The 19,675-nt window shown below is 43.7% G+C and overlaps 1 protein-coding gene across 6 annotated transcripts in view; it reads right to left on the bottom strand.

Annotated features, from left to right (window-relative positions):
• GBF1 (golgi brefeldin A resistant guanine nucleotide exchange factor 1) overlaps positions 1-19,675 on the bottom strand; it is a 516,681-nt gene that overhangs the window by 213,379 nt on the left and 283,627 nt on the right. For all 6 annotated transcript variants that reach the window (XM_033940425.1, XM_033940426.1, XM_033940429.1 and 3 more), the window contains 3 exons: positions 16,852-17,008; positions 9,786-10,015; positions 5,327-5,504 (listed from right to left, as the gene is read on the bottom strand). In XM_033940425.1, coding sequence (XP_033796316.1) covers positions 5,327-5,504; positions 9,786-10,015; positions 16,852-17,008 — 565 coding nt within the window. The remainder of the gene's footprint in view (positions 1-5,326; positions 5,505-9,785; positions 10,016-16,851; positions 17,009-19,675) is intronic.

Below are 19,675 nucleotides of genomic sequence, written 5' to 3'. Positions count from 1 at the left end.
TTGCTTTCCCCCACATGTGCAATATATTTCTTCCCCTTTCACCCATCCCCTTGTGCCTTCCCTCTGCAGCATCTTTCTACCCCTCCAACCCTCCCATCCCCTAGTGGAGCAGAACCTTTGCCCAGCTTCCATTTTTCCCTCCCTCCCATCCCTCATGCAGCAGAATGCTTTGCCCAGCTTACATCCTTCCCTCCATCCCAACTCCTGTGCAGAACCTTTGCCCAGCTTCGATCTTTCCCTCCCTCCCATTCCTCGTGCAGCAGAACCCTTTGTCCAGGTTCCATCCTTCCCTCCCTCCCATCCCCGTGAACCCTTACCCAGCTTCCATTCTTCCCTCCCTCATGCAGAACCCTTTACCGAGCTTCCATCTTTCCCTCCCTCCCATCCCCCTGTGCAGAACTTTGCCCAGCTTCCCTTCTTCCCATCCCCCTGTACAGAACCCTTGCCCAGCTTCCATCCTTCCCTCCCTCCCATCCCCCTGTGCAGCAGAACCCTTTGCCCAGCTTCCATCCTTCCCTCCCTACATCAACCTGTGCAGAACCCTTCCCCGGCTTCCATCCTTCCCTCCCAACCATTCCTCATACAACAGAACCCTTGAGCACCTGCCGCCGCACCACCAATGACCCTCCATCCTTCCCTCCTAACAGATCCCCGTCGACTGCAATCATAAATACCTTGCTGCAGAGGAGAGTCGGGCCAGCAGCACTCACAGGCTGCTTCACGGCCTTCTCACTGGGGCTGTCTGTGTACTGATGATGTCATCAGTACACAGATGGCCCCAGCGAGAAAGCCGTGAAGCAGCCTGCGAGTGCTGCTGGCCTGATGCGCCTCTGCAAGCAAGGTATTTATGATCACGGTCGGCAAGGATCAGTTGGGAGGGAAGGATGGAGGGTCAGTGGGGGTTCAGTGGTTCGGCTGCACGGCGGGGCGGTGTGAAACGCAGCTGCCTACAACTAGAGCTTATTTTCGGGGGTAGGGCTTATATTAAGACCTACCCCGAAAATCATGCTAGGGCTTATTTTCGGAGTAGGTCTTATTTTCGGGGAAACATGGTAGCTTTGATATGTCAAATATTTTAGAATCATCTCTTGAAGTAATTAATAAGCGAGTTACTTTACTGGTTACAATTCAGACAGAAGAGCAAAGTTAACTATTCTAAAGGTTTATTTTCTAGATGTCTCCAGATTTCAGTTTCATAGAAAAGCATTTCTTCAATTAAAGTCTAAAATAGTAGCAATAGGAACAAGTTTACTTGATTATGCTAAAACAAATTTATGTTTCTAGATCCCAGAAGTCAGTGAAGGAAAATTCAAATGGCATATGAGTTTTTAGTTTAATTGAGCCACTGGGGATTTAGGGAAAATGTTCAAAAACAATATTTTTGCTTAGATTCTTTTCTTGCTTTAAAAAGGCAAGGTAATCCCTTGATGTGGACTAGAGTAAATGATTATATCTGTGATAAATATAATTTATTTGTTATTCTGTAAGTATTTTAGTATAATTGAAAATTATAATTTTTTTTTAAAAAAGTCTATATGTCTATATAAGGCCTTCCTTCTATGACATATTCTTCCTTAGTGCTGGAAAATGGATTGCAGAATCTGTGGATTCAGTAACCTTGTGGGAAGTTGAGAAGCTTGCAGAGTCTTTCATTAAGGGAGTAATTTATATCAGGACATCTAAGTTAACAAGACAGAAAAACACTTATATTTAGCATATTTTATAAAGATTCAAAGATTGTGTCTGAATTCAAGAAAGCATGGGATATGAACGTGGGATCTCTTAGAGAGAGGAAGAGACAATGGTTACTGCAGATGGGCAGACTGGATGGTTCATTGGCCTTTATCTGCCATCATGTTTCTTTGTTTCTATAAATAGGCATTTTTATGTCTAGCACAAATCTAACTAGCAAATACTAGCACAAATCTTATAGAAATTGTGTCAAGATTGAAGGTGCAGGGATTATGGCTTGGATGCACTAAAGATTCTGATTGGATCATTGTTGGTCAATTCTCTGGCCGGAGGTGCAAATCATTTGCATACAAACACGACTGATCAATTGCCCCGAGCCTCTCACAGAACCCCCCCAAAAAAATAGCAGGAGGGATGCCCACTCCCTCCTGCCACCAGACGCCCTCCCACCCCACGAACATCTCTAGTACTTTTTTAAAAAATTGGAAGTAGGCAGTCCGCTCTGAGGCTCCTGCTTCATGCCTGCCAGTCCTAAATAATGGGATTCCCCTCCCCGGTGCATCAGGTGATGCACAGGGAGTGGCCAAATGCCCTGATTGGTTCAGTCTCCTGGATATTGAGGGAGGAGCCTAAGGCCCTGATTGGTTCAGTATCCAGAATACTGAGGGAGAAGCCTAAGGTCCTGATTGGCTTGGGAGGGGCCTTAGACGACTGAACCAATCAGGGCCTTTGGCCCCTCTCCATGAATCACATGATGCACCAGGGAGAGGAAGGTGGAGCCTCAGAGCGGGCTTCCTGCTTCCAACTTTTTAAAAAGGTACAGGGAGGTTCGAGGGGGTTTGGGGGGGACATCCGGTGGCAGGAAGGAGTGGGCAACCCTCCTGCCATTTTGGGGGGTTGGGGGACAGTGGCTCAGGGGTGCTTGGCATGGGGGGACGGCATGGTGTGGGGGTATTGTGTGACAGGAGGGAGTGAGCATCCTTCCTGCCAATTTTCTCTCATGCCCCGTTTGTTGGGGGTCGTCGGCAGACCTATCGGTAACACCTGTTGGTTTTCCGTTCTCTAAAAATCCTTTTTTTGGGGGGGGGGAATGGCCAAGCGATGTCGATGCATCAATCGCTTGGCTACTTTACATGGAGTTTTGGATAATTTGCATGGCTGGATTGGAAAGGGTGATGGAGGGGAAAAACGCATGGTGGGCCCTTTTGTGAATTGGATCTGTAAAAGCAATCGGCGCTAAAGCAGTGAAAACAGGTTTAGCGAAGATCGCTGACTTTAGTGCATCTAGCCCATTGTCTGCTCAAAAGCAGGTGTAAATTTTTATATGTAAACCACAACTTTGCCCATGGTCTATCCCTGAGCAAATTTCAGTATCTCTCCTTATACTCCTCTCTGGGAACACAATTCATCAAGTAAGTCTCTCTTATTTCTCATCTACTGTCAAACACAGACTCCGACCCTTCTATCTTCCTGCACCATATGACTGGAACAGACTGCCCAAGTCAGTACATCAAGCTCCGTCTCTCTCAGTATTTAAATCTAGACTAAAAGCCCACTTTTTCAAGGCTGCTTTTAACTCCTAATTCTCATTCACTTGTAAAGTATGTCTGTTTTATCATTCCCTCTGTAATTCCCTAACCTCTATTTGTCCTGTTTGTCTGTTTTAATTAGATCATAAGCTCTATTGAGCAGGGATTGTCTCTTACATGTTAATGTACTGTACAGTGCTGCACACATCTAACAGCGCTATAGAAATGATAAGTAGTAGTAACATAGTAAATGATGGCAGATAAAGACCCAAATTGTCCATCCAGTCTACCCAACCATACTCTCTCTTTAAATTACTGATTTGATTTAAATTGTACTTTTCCTAGATATTTCTGGGCCAGAAACACAGAGCGCTGTCAGGTATTGTGCTTAGGATCCATCTACTGAAGTCTTCTTCAAAGCTCACTCCAGCCCATCTAACCCATCCAAGCCCTCCCCAGCCCATTCTCAACTGAATGGCCATATACGGGACACAGACCTTGCAAGTCTGCCCAATACTGGCCTTGGCTCCTCAATATATACCATTATTTTCTGATTCCAGCTTGTACTGCATAAATTTTTAGGTGTGACCTAATTGAACAAGAGGGGTTCACATGCAAAAAATTCCTATGTGGTTTTGCTTCCCAGATGGCTTGGATCTCTGACTTGGATATTTGCGCTGACTCTTGAACTAGCTGAAAATATTCTGCTAACTCCTTGTTGACATAAAATATTAACACCTGAATGTTTGAAACACCACTGACTAAACTGTAAAAGGTAAAACATTGCTTTTAGCTCCAGACAACAGATGTGGAGAAACCTCTCAGCCTCTGTTCAGATGCCTTGCATATACAGGGTGACAAACCAGGATTCTTGTTTTTGATCGAGAGCAAACTAGCAACCAAAATTTGCAGCTCAGTTTCAGCCACAGCAACACCCCACCCCCACCCCCACCCCCGCAATCACTGTTGGCAGAGATGAGAAAGCTGTGTTTAGAAGACCACATCAAAAAATTGGGTTGTTTGGTTTTTTTAAAAAAATTTAGGTTAGGTCATTTCTATTGATTATGGCGTTCTTTTCTTGTTCTTATCTGTTTTAATTGCTTTTAGTGTTTTGTTAGCCACATTGATCATTGTGGGATATCAAATTTTAATAAACTCTCAGTGCCCCACACCCTCCCCTTCATGATCATTCCTGGCATCTCATTCCTCCCCCTCGTGATCACTCTTGGCACCTGTGCCCTACCCACCACCACCCTACATCCATCACCAAAAGGTCTTCCTCAGACCTACCTGCTATACACCACTGACTGAATCTTTTCATAAAGGTGGTTAATAAATCCCAATAAATAAATACAGTGGTACCTTGGATTACGAGCATAATCTGTTCCAGGAGCATGCTCGTAATCCAAAATGTTCGTTTATCAAAGCGAGTTTCCACATAGGAAATAATGGAAACTCGCTTTGATACATTCCCCCCCCCCACGAGAACCGGCATTGCTCCCCCCGAAGGCCCCCCCTGCGATCCGCCCCCCCCCCGGCCACGATCCAGCATCCCCCCCCGACGTGATCCTGCACCCCCCCCTCCGACTCAATTGGGCCCCCCCCCCCCCCGCCGCGATCGAGCACCCCCCCGGCCGCTTCTTAGTCATCTGGGTACCGGCACCGGCATGTCCTGTGCTTGGTGCCAGTGCCCGAAGATCGGCCTCCTCTTCTGCTGGGCCTTGAGCATCTGCGCATGCTCAAGGCTCAGACTGTAAGAAGCGGCGGGGGGTGCCCAAACGAGTCGGGAGGGGGTGCAGGATCACGTCGGGGGGGGTGACAGATCGCGGGGGGAGGGTGCCGGATCGCAGGGGGGGGGGAGGGTGCCGGATCGAGCGGGGGCGCTCGTAAATCGAGCCACGATCAGTTTCCGAGGTGCCGATTTTGCAAATGTTTTGCTCGTTTTGCAAAACACTCGCAAACCAGTGCACTCGTAAACCGAGGTACCACTGTATAATCCTCTTCCATTAGCAGCCAATGTATAAGGTGTTACCAACTGTAATTCTTGTTACTTGACAGTTGCATTTGTTTCTAAAATTACAGCAATATTTTTAAATAAATCTCACCTTCTTTCTGTGTGGATTGAGTAAACCTCACTCCCCTTGGGTTCACATAATCCATGTCATGAACAGAGGCAGTGTCTGAATGTTCTGCCACAGAGGCACTGTCTTCCAGAACCTCCGGAATGGACTCCACAGAAGCAGACTGAGTCTGATCTTCCCTCAGAGCTTCATTTGACATACACTTAAATGAAAAAACAAAATATATATAAACTCTCTCTCTCTCTAGAAGTATGTACACACAAAAGGCGGGCAGATCATTTTTCTAAGGGGGAGAAGCCTAACTAAGATGGCGACCTGAAACTGTTGGGAGGAACGCTGAATACTATCTAGCCTTTTACCTTTCATCATCTTTATGGTGAAGCGAAAATCCAAGACCCTGATCTATTCCATGGAACTCAGGACTCAGCAATTGCCTGGGCCGATAGACGCGTTCGTCCAAAGCGGCTCTCAAGAAGAACTGGACGGAAAGTCCTCAGCGCGAGGTGGGGGCATATTGGAGAGCCCGGACACCTCATTCGAGACCACTACTCTTTCACCAGAGGAGCGTAACACGCTGGCGCAGCCACTCCCCCGACCAGTGCTGCAGGACACAGGGAGCGAGGGGAGCTATGCAGCTACTTCTGAAAGCTGCGAAGAGGAGGAGGATGAAGATCTGGCAGTCCGGAGGGTTTCTGCTGCCTCCTTACCACAACTACCGCCGCGTGGAACCCTGGAATTGGTTGGGGAACGCCAAAAGACATCACTATTGAACATACAAGTAGGGACTGTGGGATTGAAAGATTTAAAAAACTTAGCTATTCACTATCTCCCCTGTAGAAACCTCCAATGGTCGACTTTAACTACATCTGGGATGCAATTTCATCTTTACAAATTTCCCTGGGAACTCAAATACAAACTTTATCAACACATTATGTTGGTTAATATCTGAGACTATAATTATACATCAAAAAGTGAGCAAACTGGAGAAAAAAAATCAGTAGAGCAAGAAAAAAAAAAAAATGGGAATATAACTTTAAAAATGGATCAGTTGGAAAACTTGTCATAGAGACAAAATTTGAGATTGATTAATTTTCCTAAATTAATTACTACCTCAGCATTGGATATGTTTAAGAGATATCTCTCTGAGGTTCTGAAAGTCCCAGAAAATTATTTTCCTCTTTTCTCAAAAATTTACTATATGGCCTTTGGAATGCTGGGCGGATCACTAAATACACATCTGAGCGCCGCCGGACTAATCAGCAAGCAAGGCTTTCAGCTGTGTGCGTGCTGAGCTCATTGCTCAGCATGACTTTCCACCGTGGCACCGGACTGGTCTCTCAGCTGCATCGCCGGAATTTAGGTAGGCCTCAGTAAGTCGAACCCTGTTTCCATCCCTGTAGAAGTTCTGTGGGCCGTGAGGGTCCCCGTGGGAGTTCCATGGGCCGGGGGGGGGGGGGGCACAATCCCCATTTCCGTGCAGACCTCAAGTAGCAAAACAGATTTTATATTGCTTATCCTAGGAATAAGCAATGGATTTCCCCAAGCCATAAGAACATAAGCAGTGCCTCCGCCGGGTCAGACCATAGGTCCATCCTGCCCAGCAGTCCGCTCCTGCGGCGGCCCAAACAGGTCACGACCTGTCTGAATCACCAGAAGGGGCTCCCTTGCCACCTTGGTTTCTCATTGAAGTCCTATCTTCCCATCGAAGTCCTAACCCTCCGGTCTTGCACATGCACGACCTGATTGGGTTTCTATACTTATTGCCTGATTAGCTTTCTATACTTGTGTTACATCCCAGCACCTCTCTCAGTATCCCACGATCCCTTTATCCCTCAGAAATCCGTCCAATCCCTGTTTGAATCCCTGTACCGTACTCTGCCTGATCACTTCCTCCGGTAGCACATTCCAATAATGGCCCAGCACTCCAAAGGCCCTGATACTGGTGAGACTCAAACTCGAAGAGCCTGACTCAAAGGAGGCAGAAGACAAGGAATCAAGCAATTTTTTTTTTTCCAGACCCGAGATGAGGACAGAGCAGCAGTGAGCACAGCGGGCAGGAGGAAGTGATTATCAACTTTCCTTTTCTTTCTCTCATGCTCTAATTCTCCCATATCCCATCTCACTTTTACTTGGTCTCCTATTCCCCATTACCACATTTCTACCACCTGTGTTTGCTTTCATCCTCTCACTCATGTCCTTTCTATTCCCTCAATAACCACAGAGTTCTATCATTTCCACTTCTCTCCTCACTCCTTTTCTAGTAGCTTTACATTTCCTTATTTCTTCCCCTTCACCCAACATCTTTCTGTCCCATCTCTTTCCTCCTGCCCCCATCTTTCCTTCCTTCCACCCTCCCTCTCCTTCACACCCATTATCCAATATGTCTTCAGAGAGAAAGGGGGATTCGGCAGCTAGCAGTCAGGTAATTAACTTAAACAAAAAAGAAACTGTGGAATTGATGATCCTGGTGAAATCGTTTTTTACTGTGTTTTATATTTTCATATTGTGTTTTGTTTTTGAATTCATCTGCATCTTTGTCAAATAAAGATTTCATCAGGATCATCAATTCCACAGTTTCTTCTGTGTTTGCGCTGCTGTTTCCTTGTGGAATCTCTTTGTTTTCTGTTCAGGTAATTAACTTATAAATCCCCTCTTTAACTAAGGTGCGCTAGCCAATTTAGCGCTCGCTAAAAGCTAATGTGTCCATAGAATATAATGGACACATTAGCATTTAGCTGGAATTGATGATCCTGTCAGAATTGCTGCTTTTTACGGGGACGGGCGGGAACGGAGGGTATTCTGGCGGGGATGGGTGGGATTTCTGTCTTATTGCATCTCTCTACTTGGGATCTAGCTGGGTACTTGGGACTTGGGTTGGCTACTGTTGGAAACAGGATACTGGGCTTGATGGCCCTTCGATCTGTCCCAACATGGCAATTCGTATGTAGTTAACATGTACCTATCAAATTCTAACCTGCAATTAATATTCCTTCATTTAGATGATGAAACCACTACAGACATAGAAGGAACCTTGTGTAAACCATGTTGGTTTTACCACAGAAAGGCGGTATATCAAATGTTTTACCTTTATTTATGCATATGTGCTAGCGCATTTTGATTTAGCATGCATGCCAAAGCCTGTCTCCATACACACTAAGGTCCTGATTCTATAAAAGACACCTAAAGTTAGGTGCCATAGTTGATCTAGGTATCTAATTTAATTATTTAAATAGCTTATTCAGTGCTTATAACAAGCAACTATCGTATATACTCGAATATAAACCAAAAATGGGGGTCTCGATTTATATTCTAGCCTCTTTTTGATGCTTTTTTAGGGTGTGTACACTGCAAAATTACCATGGGATGCCTTAGTGTCCCTTATTCACTCAAAAACAAGCCCCACACGGACAAACGATACACACACCCAGCAACACTACAAGGCCTTACTTACAACCCACAACATTCACACTCCCCAAAGAGAAAGGGAAGAAGGAAAAAGAAAAGAAGTGGAGAAAAAGGCCTCAGTTCAGCTTCATCTGGCCAAAAATACTCCACTCCTACAAAAGCTGTTTATGTGTAAATGCTGAAAAATAGTCCAAGAAAACAAGGCAACTAAAGTAGCCTGCCAGATGGTATCAAACAGCAGTTCTGATCGATGAAGTGGTGAGGATGTTTGAGGAGTATGGTGGGTCAGGAATATCTGGATGTGAAGCAATGATATGAACACCCCTGATGCAGCGATTTGATGCGAAACGGAGGGTTCCCTGTTGGATGTAAGGACTGCCTGGCCTGGATTTGGAGGCCATTAGCAGCTATGTTATTTTTTCTTGCTTTTGCTATGGATGTTATGAGTTGGACTATACTGCCTTTTGTTACATTCACCCACTGACTTTAATCTGTATTAGGTGTGTTGTTTGATACCACCTGGCAGGCTACTTTAGTTGCCTTGTTTTCTTGGACTATTTTTCAGCATTTACACATAAACAGCTTTTGTAGGAGTGGAGTTTTTTTGGCCAGATGAAGCTGAACTGAGGCCTTTTTCTCCACTTCTTTTCTTTTTCCTTTTTCCCTTTCTCTTTGGGGAGTGTGAATGTTGTGGGTTGTAAGTAAGGCCTTGTAGTGTTGCTGGGTGTGTGTATCGTTTGTCCGTATGGGGCTTGTTTTTGAGTGAATAAGGGATATATTCGGGCCCTAATCCTTGAGTATTTATGCCTTAGTGTCCCCCATGGTAAGCTCTTTTCAGCTGCGATATGCATGCGCTAGTGCATATCGCAGCCTTTTACGACTTCTTAGTGATTTAAATGGTCTGATCTTATTTGTATATTTTGTGAATAAATGGATAAGGAACTTAACTTTTGGCCACCAGCAGCCAGAACAAACTTCTTAGTGTTTTAAAAAAGCGGTTTAGAACACTATGTGATGATGAAAAAAACAGATGGGAATGAGAATAAATACCCTAAAAACTGAATTTTTTGGATCATACCTGAGAATCAGTTGAGTTCTGCTCCATAGAGGTCCCAAACTCTTGTGAAGGTGTTATTACAGGAAAACAGCTAGCTTGGTCAATGTCAGTGAGATCCTCTTTAGAAGTAGTCTGGGATGACAATTCTAGACCACTGTCTGTAGAAGGACTGACAATAGAAGAGGTTGCTTCCGAGCTTCCAGTAGAGGTAGGAGAGGTGGCACTAGGAGTATCAATAAAAGGTACTCCACCTATATATCAATTTAAAAATAACATTTATTACAAACTGATCAAGTATGAATAGAGTACCTACCAAGCATAATCTGCAAGTAAATACAGTAAGCAAAGTGTATAAGAAAAGGGATATATAACATACTAGTGTTTAAGCCTGTAACATTAACGGGTGTAAACTTTTAGCACAATGGGGCGTTGAGGCCTTTCTTTTTCTTTCTTTGCTTCCTGCTCCCCCTGTCCAGCAGTAGCCCTTCTCCCTTCCTTTTACCTCCCCCTTGTCCAGCAGCACCACTTCCCTGCTCCCCCTGTCCAGCAGTAGCCCTTCTCTGCTCCCCCTGTCCAGCATCCGCTAGCCCAGGCAGCCTTGGGGCTTTTGCTAGGCTGGCCCGCCTCACATTATCAAAGTGGGCCAGGCTAGCAAAGGTCCCGAGGCTGCTGGATGAAACCGTGGCTGCAGCTGCTGCTTGTCCGGGGGTGAGAAGAAGAGGCGTCCCGGCAGCATAGGCAGAAGGCAGGAAGTCAGCCGGCGTCAGAGATCGGGGCAGAAGGCAGGAAATCAACTGAGGCAGGCATGGGTGATTGGCGGCAGGCGATTTATTGTACTGTGCGTGTGTGGCATGGTAGCACAAAGCACAGAGGCACGGAGATTAAAGTGTGCATGCACGCTAAGGGTTTTATTATGATAGATACTAGTGTTTAAGCCCGTTAGATTAATAGGTGCTAGAATATATGTGCAGACTTAAGAGTGAAAACAATTTACTAGAAACTTACCATGAGAACTTTAATATCCATTATATGGTTGATTTATTATAAGTTTTTCTATTTTCCTATTTTTTGTTGCATGTAGTGGGCTTAAGAAATTTTTAGATTTCCCATTTGTCCAGCAGATCTGTTTGCCACGTGGGCATATAGGTGCAATTTAAAAACCCGAAGTGACTGAAAAATATATTATTTTTTAAAATTTTCTTAAACATTGTAAATGACAGTATTTTATTGTAAAACGCTGTCCCCTTCCTAAATATGCATACAAACAATGTAGATGTCCCAATCTGTCCTCCTTACGTCCAGTGCTTTCAATGGAAGTAAAACATACATGTCTCGATCCATCCTCCTTTTTTTGGGAGCTATATGGTAACCCTAGTTAGGGGGCACTTGTGGTTAGGGGAACAATGGGAATGAGTGTGGGCCTTTCACTTCCCACATTTTTTTTTTTTAACCACAATAATTACAATAATTTACTTAACTGTACAGCAGCTGTACATTAACACCTATTAATCACTAAAATGATTTATTAAAAAGCAAACTGTCAAACCTAAAAATATTTCTAACTCCCCTTCTTTTGTGAATGTGACTTGCCACCTAGCTGGGAACCCCGCAACCCGCTCCACACCAATGGAAAGCTAGAGAGGCAGCAAAGCACAGCCAATCGGCAGACAGAGATTAGAACCAAGCAGAGGTTCTCTAACGTGGAGCTTCCCCTCTCCACCCCTCCCCCGACGGGATGGTAGTACTGTCAGAAAACCTTTGTTGGTACCGTTGTACACTGCGCGTGCCAAGCTTGGCTCTATCTGGCCCCACGCGACGCCCAGGCGAATGGTACCATGGCACGCGGAGCGCTCTGACTGCGAATTATTAGTAAGTTTATAGTTGCCACGGCGGCTCTTCTCACGATCCCTGCCTGTCTCCGACGCAGGCAGGGATCGTGAAAGGAGCCTCCGCTGCATCTTTGGAACTTATAAATACAATCGGAAAATACATTAAGGGAGCACTGGTGCGCGAGTGTGAAAACATCACCTTCTGGTGCGTGCGCGCGACTGTTCTTACAGGGAACGATGGCGGCGGCGACGGCAAAGTTCCTGAAAGGGAGGGAGGAAGTACTCTGTGTGATTTTCTTTGTATGGCAAGACTGTCAGTTGTCCGATCTCAGGCTTTATCCTTCAGACGCCAATTGCAATACATTAAGGGAGCACTGATGCGCTGTGTGATTTTCTTTGTATAGCAAGTCTCTGGCACATGTGCACTCCTACCTGCGGGTCCCTACAGCGCATGGAAAATGGGAGCACGCAGGTGGGAGTGCGCATGCGCACTTAGGGCTTTATTATATTAGATTATATACAAGCAACATCTTGCATCATAAGAATATAAGAAGTTGCCTCCGCTGTGGCAGACCATAGGTCCATCCTGCTCAGCGGTCCGCACCCGCGGCGGCCCATCAGGCCCATTGCCTGAGCAATGGTCTATACCTATCTATACCCCCCAATCCCTTTTTCTTCTAGGAATCTATCCAAACCTTCTTTGAAACCATTTAATGTTTTCTTGTCTACAACAGCCTCTGGAAGCGCGTTCCATATATCCACCACCCTCTGAGTGAAAAAGAACTTCCTAGCGTTTGTTCTAAACCTGTCCCCTTTCAATTTCTCCGAGTGCCCCCTTGTACTTGTGGCGCCCCTTAATTTGAAAAATCTGCCCCTGTCTATTTTTTCTATGCCCTTCAGGATCTTGAAGGTTTCTATCATGTCTCCTCTAAGTCTTCGCTTCTCCAGGGAGAAAAGTCCCAACTGCTTCAATCTGTCGGTATATGGGAGATTTTCCATTCCCTTTATCAGTTTGGTTGCTCTTCTTTGTACTCCCTCAAGTACCGCCATGTCTTTCTTGAGGTACGGCGACCAGTACTGGACACAGTACTCCAGATGCGGCCGTACCATTGCACGATACAGCGGCATGATGACTTCCTTCGTCCTGGTCGTAATACCCTTCTTAATGATACCCAACATTGTGTTTGCTTTCCTAGAGGCTGTGGCGCATTGCGCCGATGCCTTCAGTGTTGCGTCTACCATCACTCCCAGGTCTCTCTCCAGGTTACTAACCCCTAGTGGTGTTCCCCCCCATTTTGTATGTGAACATCGGGTTCTTTTTCCCCACGTGCATGACCTTGCATTTCCCCACGTTGAAGCTCATCTGCCACTTTTCGGCCCACTTTTCCAGCTGCGTTAGATCCTTTTGGAGATCCTCGCAGTCTTCCTTGGTTTGAGCCCTGCTGTATAGTTTGGTGTCATCTGCAAATTTAATGACTTCACACTTAGTTCCCGCCTCTAGATCATTTATGTAGATATTGAACAAGAGCGGTCCCAGCACCGACCCTTGCGGAACTCCGCTCGTGACCCCTTTCCAGTCTGAGTAGTGTCCCTTTACGCCAACCCTCTGCTTCCTGTTTGCCAGCCAGTTTTTGATCCATCGGTGGACCTCCCCTTGTACCCCGTGGTTCCATATCTTTTTAAGCAGTCTCTCGTGTGGCACCTTGTCGAAGGCTTTTTGGAAGTCAAGGTAAATGATGTCTATAGATTCCCCTTTATCCACCTGGCTGTTCACTCCCTCAAAGAAGTACAATAAGTTTGTGAGGCATGACCTACCCTTACAGAAGCCATGTTGACTCGGTTTTAGCTGCCCATTTTTTTCTATGTGTTCACAGATGCTGTCTTTAATCAGTGCCTCCATCATCTTTCCCGGGACTGAGGTCAGGCTCACCGGCCTGTAGTTTCCCAGGTCCCCCCTTGCGCCCTTCTTGAAGATGGGCGTGACATTTGCTATTTTCCAATCTTCCGGGATCTCTCCGGTTTTTAAGGATAGGTTGCATATCTGTCGAAGTGGCTCCGCTATTACGTCTTTTAGTTCCTTGAGTACCCTTGGGTGAATGCCATCCGGACCCGGCGATTTGTCGCTCTTTAGTCTGTCAATCTGCTTGAGTACATCCTCTTGGCTTACCTCTAAACAGACCAGCTTATCGTCTTGGTCTCCTATTACGATCTCCTCGGGTTCCGGAATGGTGGTTATATTCTCCATCGTGAAGACTGACGTGAAGAACTCATTTAACCTGTCAGCTATCTCTTTCTCTTCTTTTACAACTCCCTTTCTGTCTCCATCGTCCAATGGTCCCACTTCTTCTCTCGCCGGTTGCTTCCCCTTGACGTATCTGAAGAACGACTTGAAGTTTGTTGCTTCCTTTGCCAATCTCTCTTCGTATTCTCTTTTTGCTTTTCTAATCACTCGGTGACACTCTTTCTGGTGTTCTTTGTGCCCTTTTTGGTTCTCCTCTGTTTGGTCTTTTTTCCATTTTCTGAACGATGCTTTCTTGTCGCTTATCGCCTTCTTCACTGCACTTGTTATCCACATTGGGTTTTTTGTTCTATTTTTTTGCACCCTTTTCTAAACTTGGGGATGCATATGCTTTGTGCTTCGTGCACACTCTCCTTGAATAAGGTCCAGGCTTTTTCTACGGATTCCTTTTTCCCTATGTTGCCTTTGAGCTTCTTTCCCACCATTTTTCTCATGGCATCATAATTTCCTTTTTTGAAGTTGAGTGCCGTCGTTGTGGTTCTTTTCCCCTTTGATGATCCAATTTCAAGCCTGCACTGGATCATGTTGTGATCGCTGTTACCTAGTGGGGGTAATACCGCCACCTCCTTTGCTGTCCCCCCTAGTCCGTTGAAGATTAGGTCAAGAGTGGCATCGCCCCTTGTTGGTTCCGTGACCAGCTGCTCCATGAAACAGTCCCTCGTGACTTCTATGAATTTTGTCTCTTTTGCGCAGTTTGAGTGCCCAATACTCCAGTCTATCCCAGGATGGTTGAAGTCCCCCATCACCACCACATTTCCGCTTCTGCATACCACCTTCTGGAGGAAGCCACAGTTAGTGGCCTCTGACCAAGGGCTGTTATAACAGAACAGCTAGACAAGGAGAAAGGTTTACGATAGGGAAACATCCCTAGTAGTTGTGAAAGTGTTCATGTTGTTGTGGCATCAGTTGAGGTTTGGTTCCTTATTAACTGGAAGTTTAAAACCAGCAAGTGAAACTGCAGAACAAAAAGGAGTTCTAAAGTCAACTGCATAGCTACAGGACAGTGGCTGAATATCACCACTTATCATAGGCGCCAACCCCAATATAAATTACCTCATTGTGGACACAGTGAAGGAACCTGCTCAATATTGGGGGGGGGAGAGAGGGTGTTCAGAACTCACCAACACTCACATAAGCTGGCTCCTATGGCCACTATACAAATAGCCAGAGGCGTGACTACATTCTACATCACTGATACCTATTACATTACTGTACATTATTGACTTTTATTCTGCCATTACCTTGCGGTTCAAGGTGGATTACACAAGAGGTTATCTGGACATTTCCAGGAGATTTACAAAGTAGAGCGGGTTACTTCAGGGGAGTTCTGGACATTGTATCAGGGTCATTACAAGATAGATAATATAGTTAGAAGGCTGTAGGATCTGGGGAAGATTGAAATGATTCCTGCGGTGCTAGCTTGTCTTGATGGATTTCTTGAATAGCAGGGTTTTTATTTTTCTTCTGAAAGTTTTGTAGTCTGATGTCGTGTTCAGTAGGATTGGAGAGTTAGTGGTCTAGTTTCGCTGCCTGCATGGCCACATTTTCTTGCGTTTGATGCCTCTGATTGGGGAGTGAGTAAATGGTTTTCTGGGTTCTCCTTTGCCTGGTTGTGGTAGTTCGGATAAGGCGGGTGTTCAAGTAGGCTGGGCTGTCTCCATTCATGGCTTTGAATAGTAGACAGTAAAATTTGAATAGAATTCTTACTTTATTGGGAGCCAGTGTGAGTCGAGGTAAATGGCGGTGATGTGGTTGTATTTAATCAGCGAATAGATCAGTCTGAGAGCTGTGTTTTCTACGGTTTGTAGTTGTTCTATCATGACTGCGGGGCAGGGAAGATAAGAGGATGTTGCAGTAGTCTAGAAGTCCTAAGACTAGGGATTGGACCATGAGCTGGAATTGTTTTCTGTCTAAGAATTTTTGGATTTGCCTTAAGTTTCGCATGACCGCGAATGATTTTGTTAATTTGTGGTTGCATGGTACAGCATCTGTCTATCATCACTTCTAGTAGTTTTAGAGTGGGTTGTATGGGGTATGTGATTGAGTTTATTACTAAGTTTGATATGGTTGGAGAGAGGTAGCCAGCTAGCTTTATGTTCATGCTAGAATTAGACAGATCTTGATTCTTCAAGGTCTGAGTTTGATTTCTCAGCTTTGAGTAATCATGCTTGTATTTAATTCTGACAGAGCACCAACATAAGTTTGAGAACAGATCTGCTAGATCTGAAAGAATCCTTGCATCGCCTTATACTCATATCTGGTGAGGATTGTGCTGATGGTGATAGATCAACTGTTAAGTTGAAATCAATATTTTTGATGTTGAAGGTTTTGATGCTGATGTCATTAATAATGAAGCTTTCAAGGACTTTGGTCTCAATAGCATCAACAATCTCAAAAATATCTAGATATATCTTTCAGATTAAGCCTAAGTTCAATAGTCCTAAGCACTTTTGAACAAATTAAACAGGTTAGTACATCATACTCAAGGCCTATGCAGCTAATATACAATGAATGACAGCCAGTAACCAACATTTTGCAGTTACTAAAGGGGTACCACTTAAATCCTATGGCTTTTTGAACAGCACTGAAAAAAAGAAGAAAACTGCTTTTCCAAATGAAAGATTGACTGAAGAGGGCCTCAAATCATATGGCTGCACAGTGCTTCCATGCATGAGTAGAAATACCTTCTAGGTTTTTTTAAGAATAAGCTAGAGAATGTTCTTTTATTGGTGCCATTGGATTACATCACCTTCATATACAACTGATTCAGCCTGCTTTTCCACAAAGGATATATGAATAAACATAAAATTTAGATTAAACAGTCCCTTACTACTATTTCTAACATACATTAAAAATGGTCTCTTCTGGAATTAATAGAAGTTCTAAGTGGTGGCACATATGTAAAAAACAAAACCACCCAAAAAACCCTAAAATTAACAGGGCTGAAGATTGAACCTACTTGTCATGGTAGAAAGGGGGGTACCATTGCTGAACGGGTGGTGTGAGGACAGATCTGTCCCAGCTAATATTTTGGCTGCATGACGTGGTGGCCTTGGTGATCTCTTTTGCTTCTTCCATTTTGATGAGTCACTCATTCCTCCTGCTCTCATTTTTAGCTGTGGAAACCACATTTATTGTTAGCAAAATCAATAACAAAGAAAGCAACCCACAAATATTTGCAGCCAGCTAAGAACCTTCTCAACTAGTCTCCCTTTCCCAATTTACTCTGGTTATACTGATGACAAATGCTAGAAATGTCACTGTTATAAAAAGAGAGAAAAAAGTCCACAAGTTGGAAATCATTTCTGTGAGGGCACTACTTGTTTTATAGGCAGTCCAGAAGAGTGTTTCACTATTTCTATATTAGATCCACAAACACAAGTGTGGAAGGACAATATAATATTAAATGTAACATCCTTCTATTAAATAACACACTCCATGGAAAAGAGGACAAGGTGGAAATAAATGTCAAAACCCCTGTCAATGCGAAGGCTTCAAAAACATCTTAGCCGAACCAATGTAAAGGAAAAAGCCTCAGAACCCCCTGGTAAATTTTCCTACACTTTTTTCACTTAAGATGGTGTACGTGTGTGTGGGGGTGGGGGTGGGGGGGCTCTGAGGCTTTTTCCTTTACATTGGTTCAGCTAAGATGTTTTTGAAGTCTTCGCACTGACAGGGGTTTTGACATTTATTTCCACCTTGTCCTCTTTTCTGTGGAGAGTGTTATTTAGTAGAAGGGTGTTGCATTTAATCACTATTTCTATATAAAACAACTCACTAATGCACAAACCAAAATGACCAATTATGCTCTGACTTCTTCTGTATTTTATATCTGTCATGATATAAAATTAGTATTTTGAAAGATCCAGCATTTTGGCAAGTTTAATTTTTAATGTCTAAATAAACATCATGTTTTTGTTAAGGTTATCATTGATGACACATACCTAATATGCAAACAAATCTACACATTATAGAAGTTAATATGTTGCCATCTTTATTGTAATTCCTTTCTAATTGCAAGACTAGTATTCATTTGAAAAATGATTGACTACATAAAAATAGCCTATGTTAAGACATTGAAGAAAAGAAATATTTCTGCTTCAAGAAAAGCTGACATACATTTTTCCATGTACTGAAGATTAAAAGATTCTGCTAAAATATATTCATATTGGCCATATGGGATCTCAGGTCCACAAATACATTTGTCTATTTCAAAATATGTTTTTAAAAAATGGTTCTGTTACAGCAGCTTGTTTTATATTAAGTGCAGCATTGAGTTAAATCTAAAAACATGGTTTGTATTTAACTATCAAGATTACCGGTACATTTTTCAACATAATGGTAGGGAAATCAGAGGTTCATCAAAACAATTCTACATAATACTTATTTTAGATTATAATAAATTCTATTAGGAGCTTCAAAAGTTACATTTGATAAATATAGATTTATATCATAACATTCAAATTGGTGACTAATGGATTTTCCTGCCTCATTCACCTCAAGCCTCCACCAATCGGGTTTGAGGACCCCCTATATATAAAAACAAACTGCAGACCTCACAGCATATCTTGAAGAAAGCTACAGCATGATGGTTGAAACATCGGTTCTACCTGACCAGACGTGGTAAGATCTGGAAAACTGCAACAAGCATGATGCTTGTCTCTGGACAAGTGAACATTATTTTGCTCTGTGATTTGGTGATTTAAAGATTGGGCTTGATGGGCCATTGGTCTAACCTAGTAAGGCTATTCTTATGTTCTTATGGGCTTTCTTCGCAAGCTGTTGATGAGAACAAGCACACAGGGGATGGCCCTGTTGGACAGGGCGAGAAGCAGCATACATACTCCTTTGGGAGTAGTAGGAAGCTCGCTTTGACTTACCCAAAAACCTCCCGGAAGAGAAGAGTGCAGAATGTGCAAGAGTGTCAATGGTATCAGTATGTTTTTTATATGGCCTGTGATCCACCTTCTATTCAAAAAGGCAAGTAGCATCCACTAACCTCTGCTGATTAGCTGGTTCCATGTCAGAGACACAAAGCCATGAGAGTCTGCATATCAACATACTTTGTGCAGAAATCTTGAATGCTATATCACAAGTGTTATTAAGCTTCCTGAGCCAGAAACTTTCTGCATGCCTTCTGCTTTCCAGCTAAATGGCAAAGAAACACAGAAACATGACAGCAGATAAAAGGCCAAACGGCCCATCTAGTCTGCCCATCTGTAGTAACCATTATCTCTTTCTCTCTCTGAGATCCCAAGTGCCTATCCCAGGCCCTCTTGAATTCAGACACTGTTTCCACCACCTTTTCCACAAGACTGTTCCACGCATCTACCTTTCTGTAAAAAGGTAATTCCTCATATTACTTCAGAGCCTGATTCCGGGTTTTTTTTTTTAAACTAGATCCTATCAAGTATATAGTGCAGGTAAATATTCTTTTTCCTGGAGCAATCCATGTGGAGTCCCACAAAGCTCCCCATTATCACCAACATTGTTTAACATTTATTTAGTTGCTCTGGGTAATTTATTACAGAGCCTGAACGTTAAATTTTACATCTACGCTGACGATATTACCATACTTATCCCAATGACATCACTCACGGCAGATATAAAACATTAAATCTCACTAATTTTGGTACAAATAGAGAAATGGACCACTAAATTTAAAGTTATTCCTGAAAAAACGAAGTTCTTCCTGGCTTGTCCTAATGGCAAAATCAATGAAACTGTACTTCATCTTAATGGTCATAATTTCCAGATAGTTACCACTATCAAAATATCGTCAT

The sequence above is a fragment of the Geotrypetes seraphini genome, chromosome 4, assembly GCF_902459505.1.
Source record: "Geotrypetes seraphini chromosome 4, aGeoSer1.1, whole genome shotgun sequence".
Lineage (NCBI taxonomy): Eukaryota > Metazoa > Chordata > Amphibia > Gymnophiona > Dermophiidae > Geotrypetes > Geotrypetes seraphini.
This window is presented reverse-complemented; position numbering and strand designations above follow the sequence as displayed.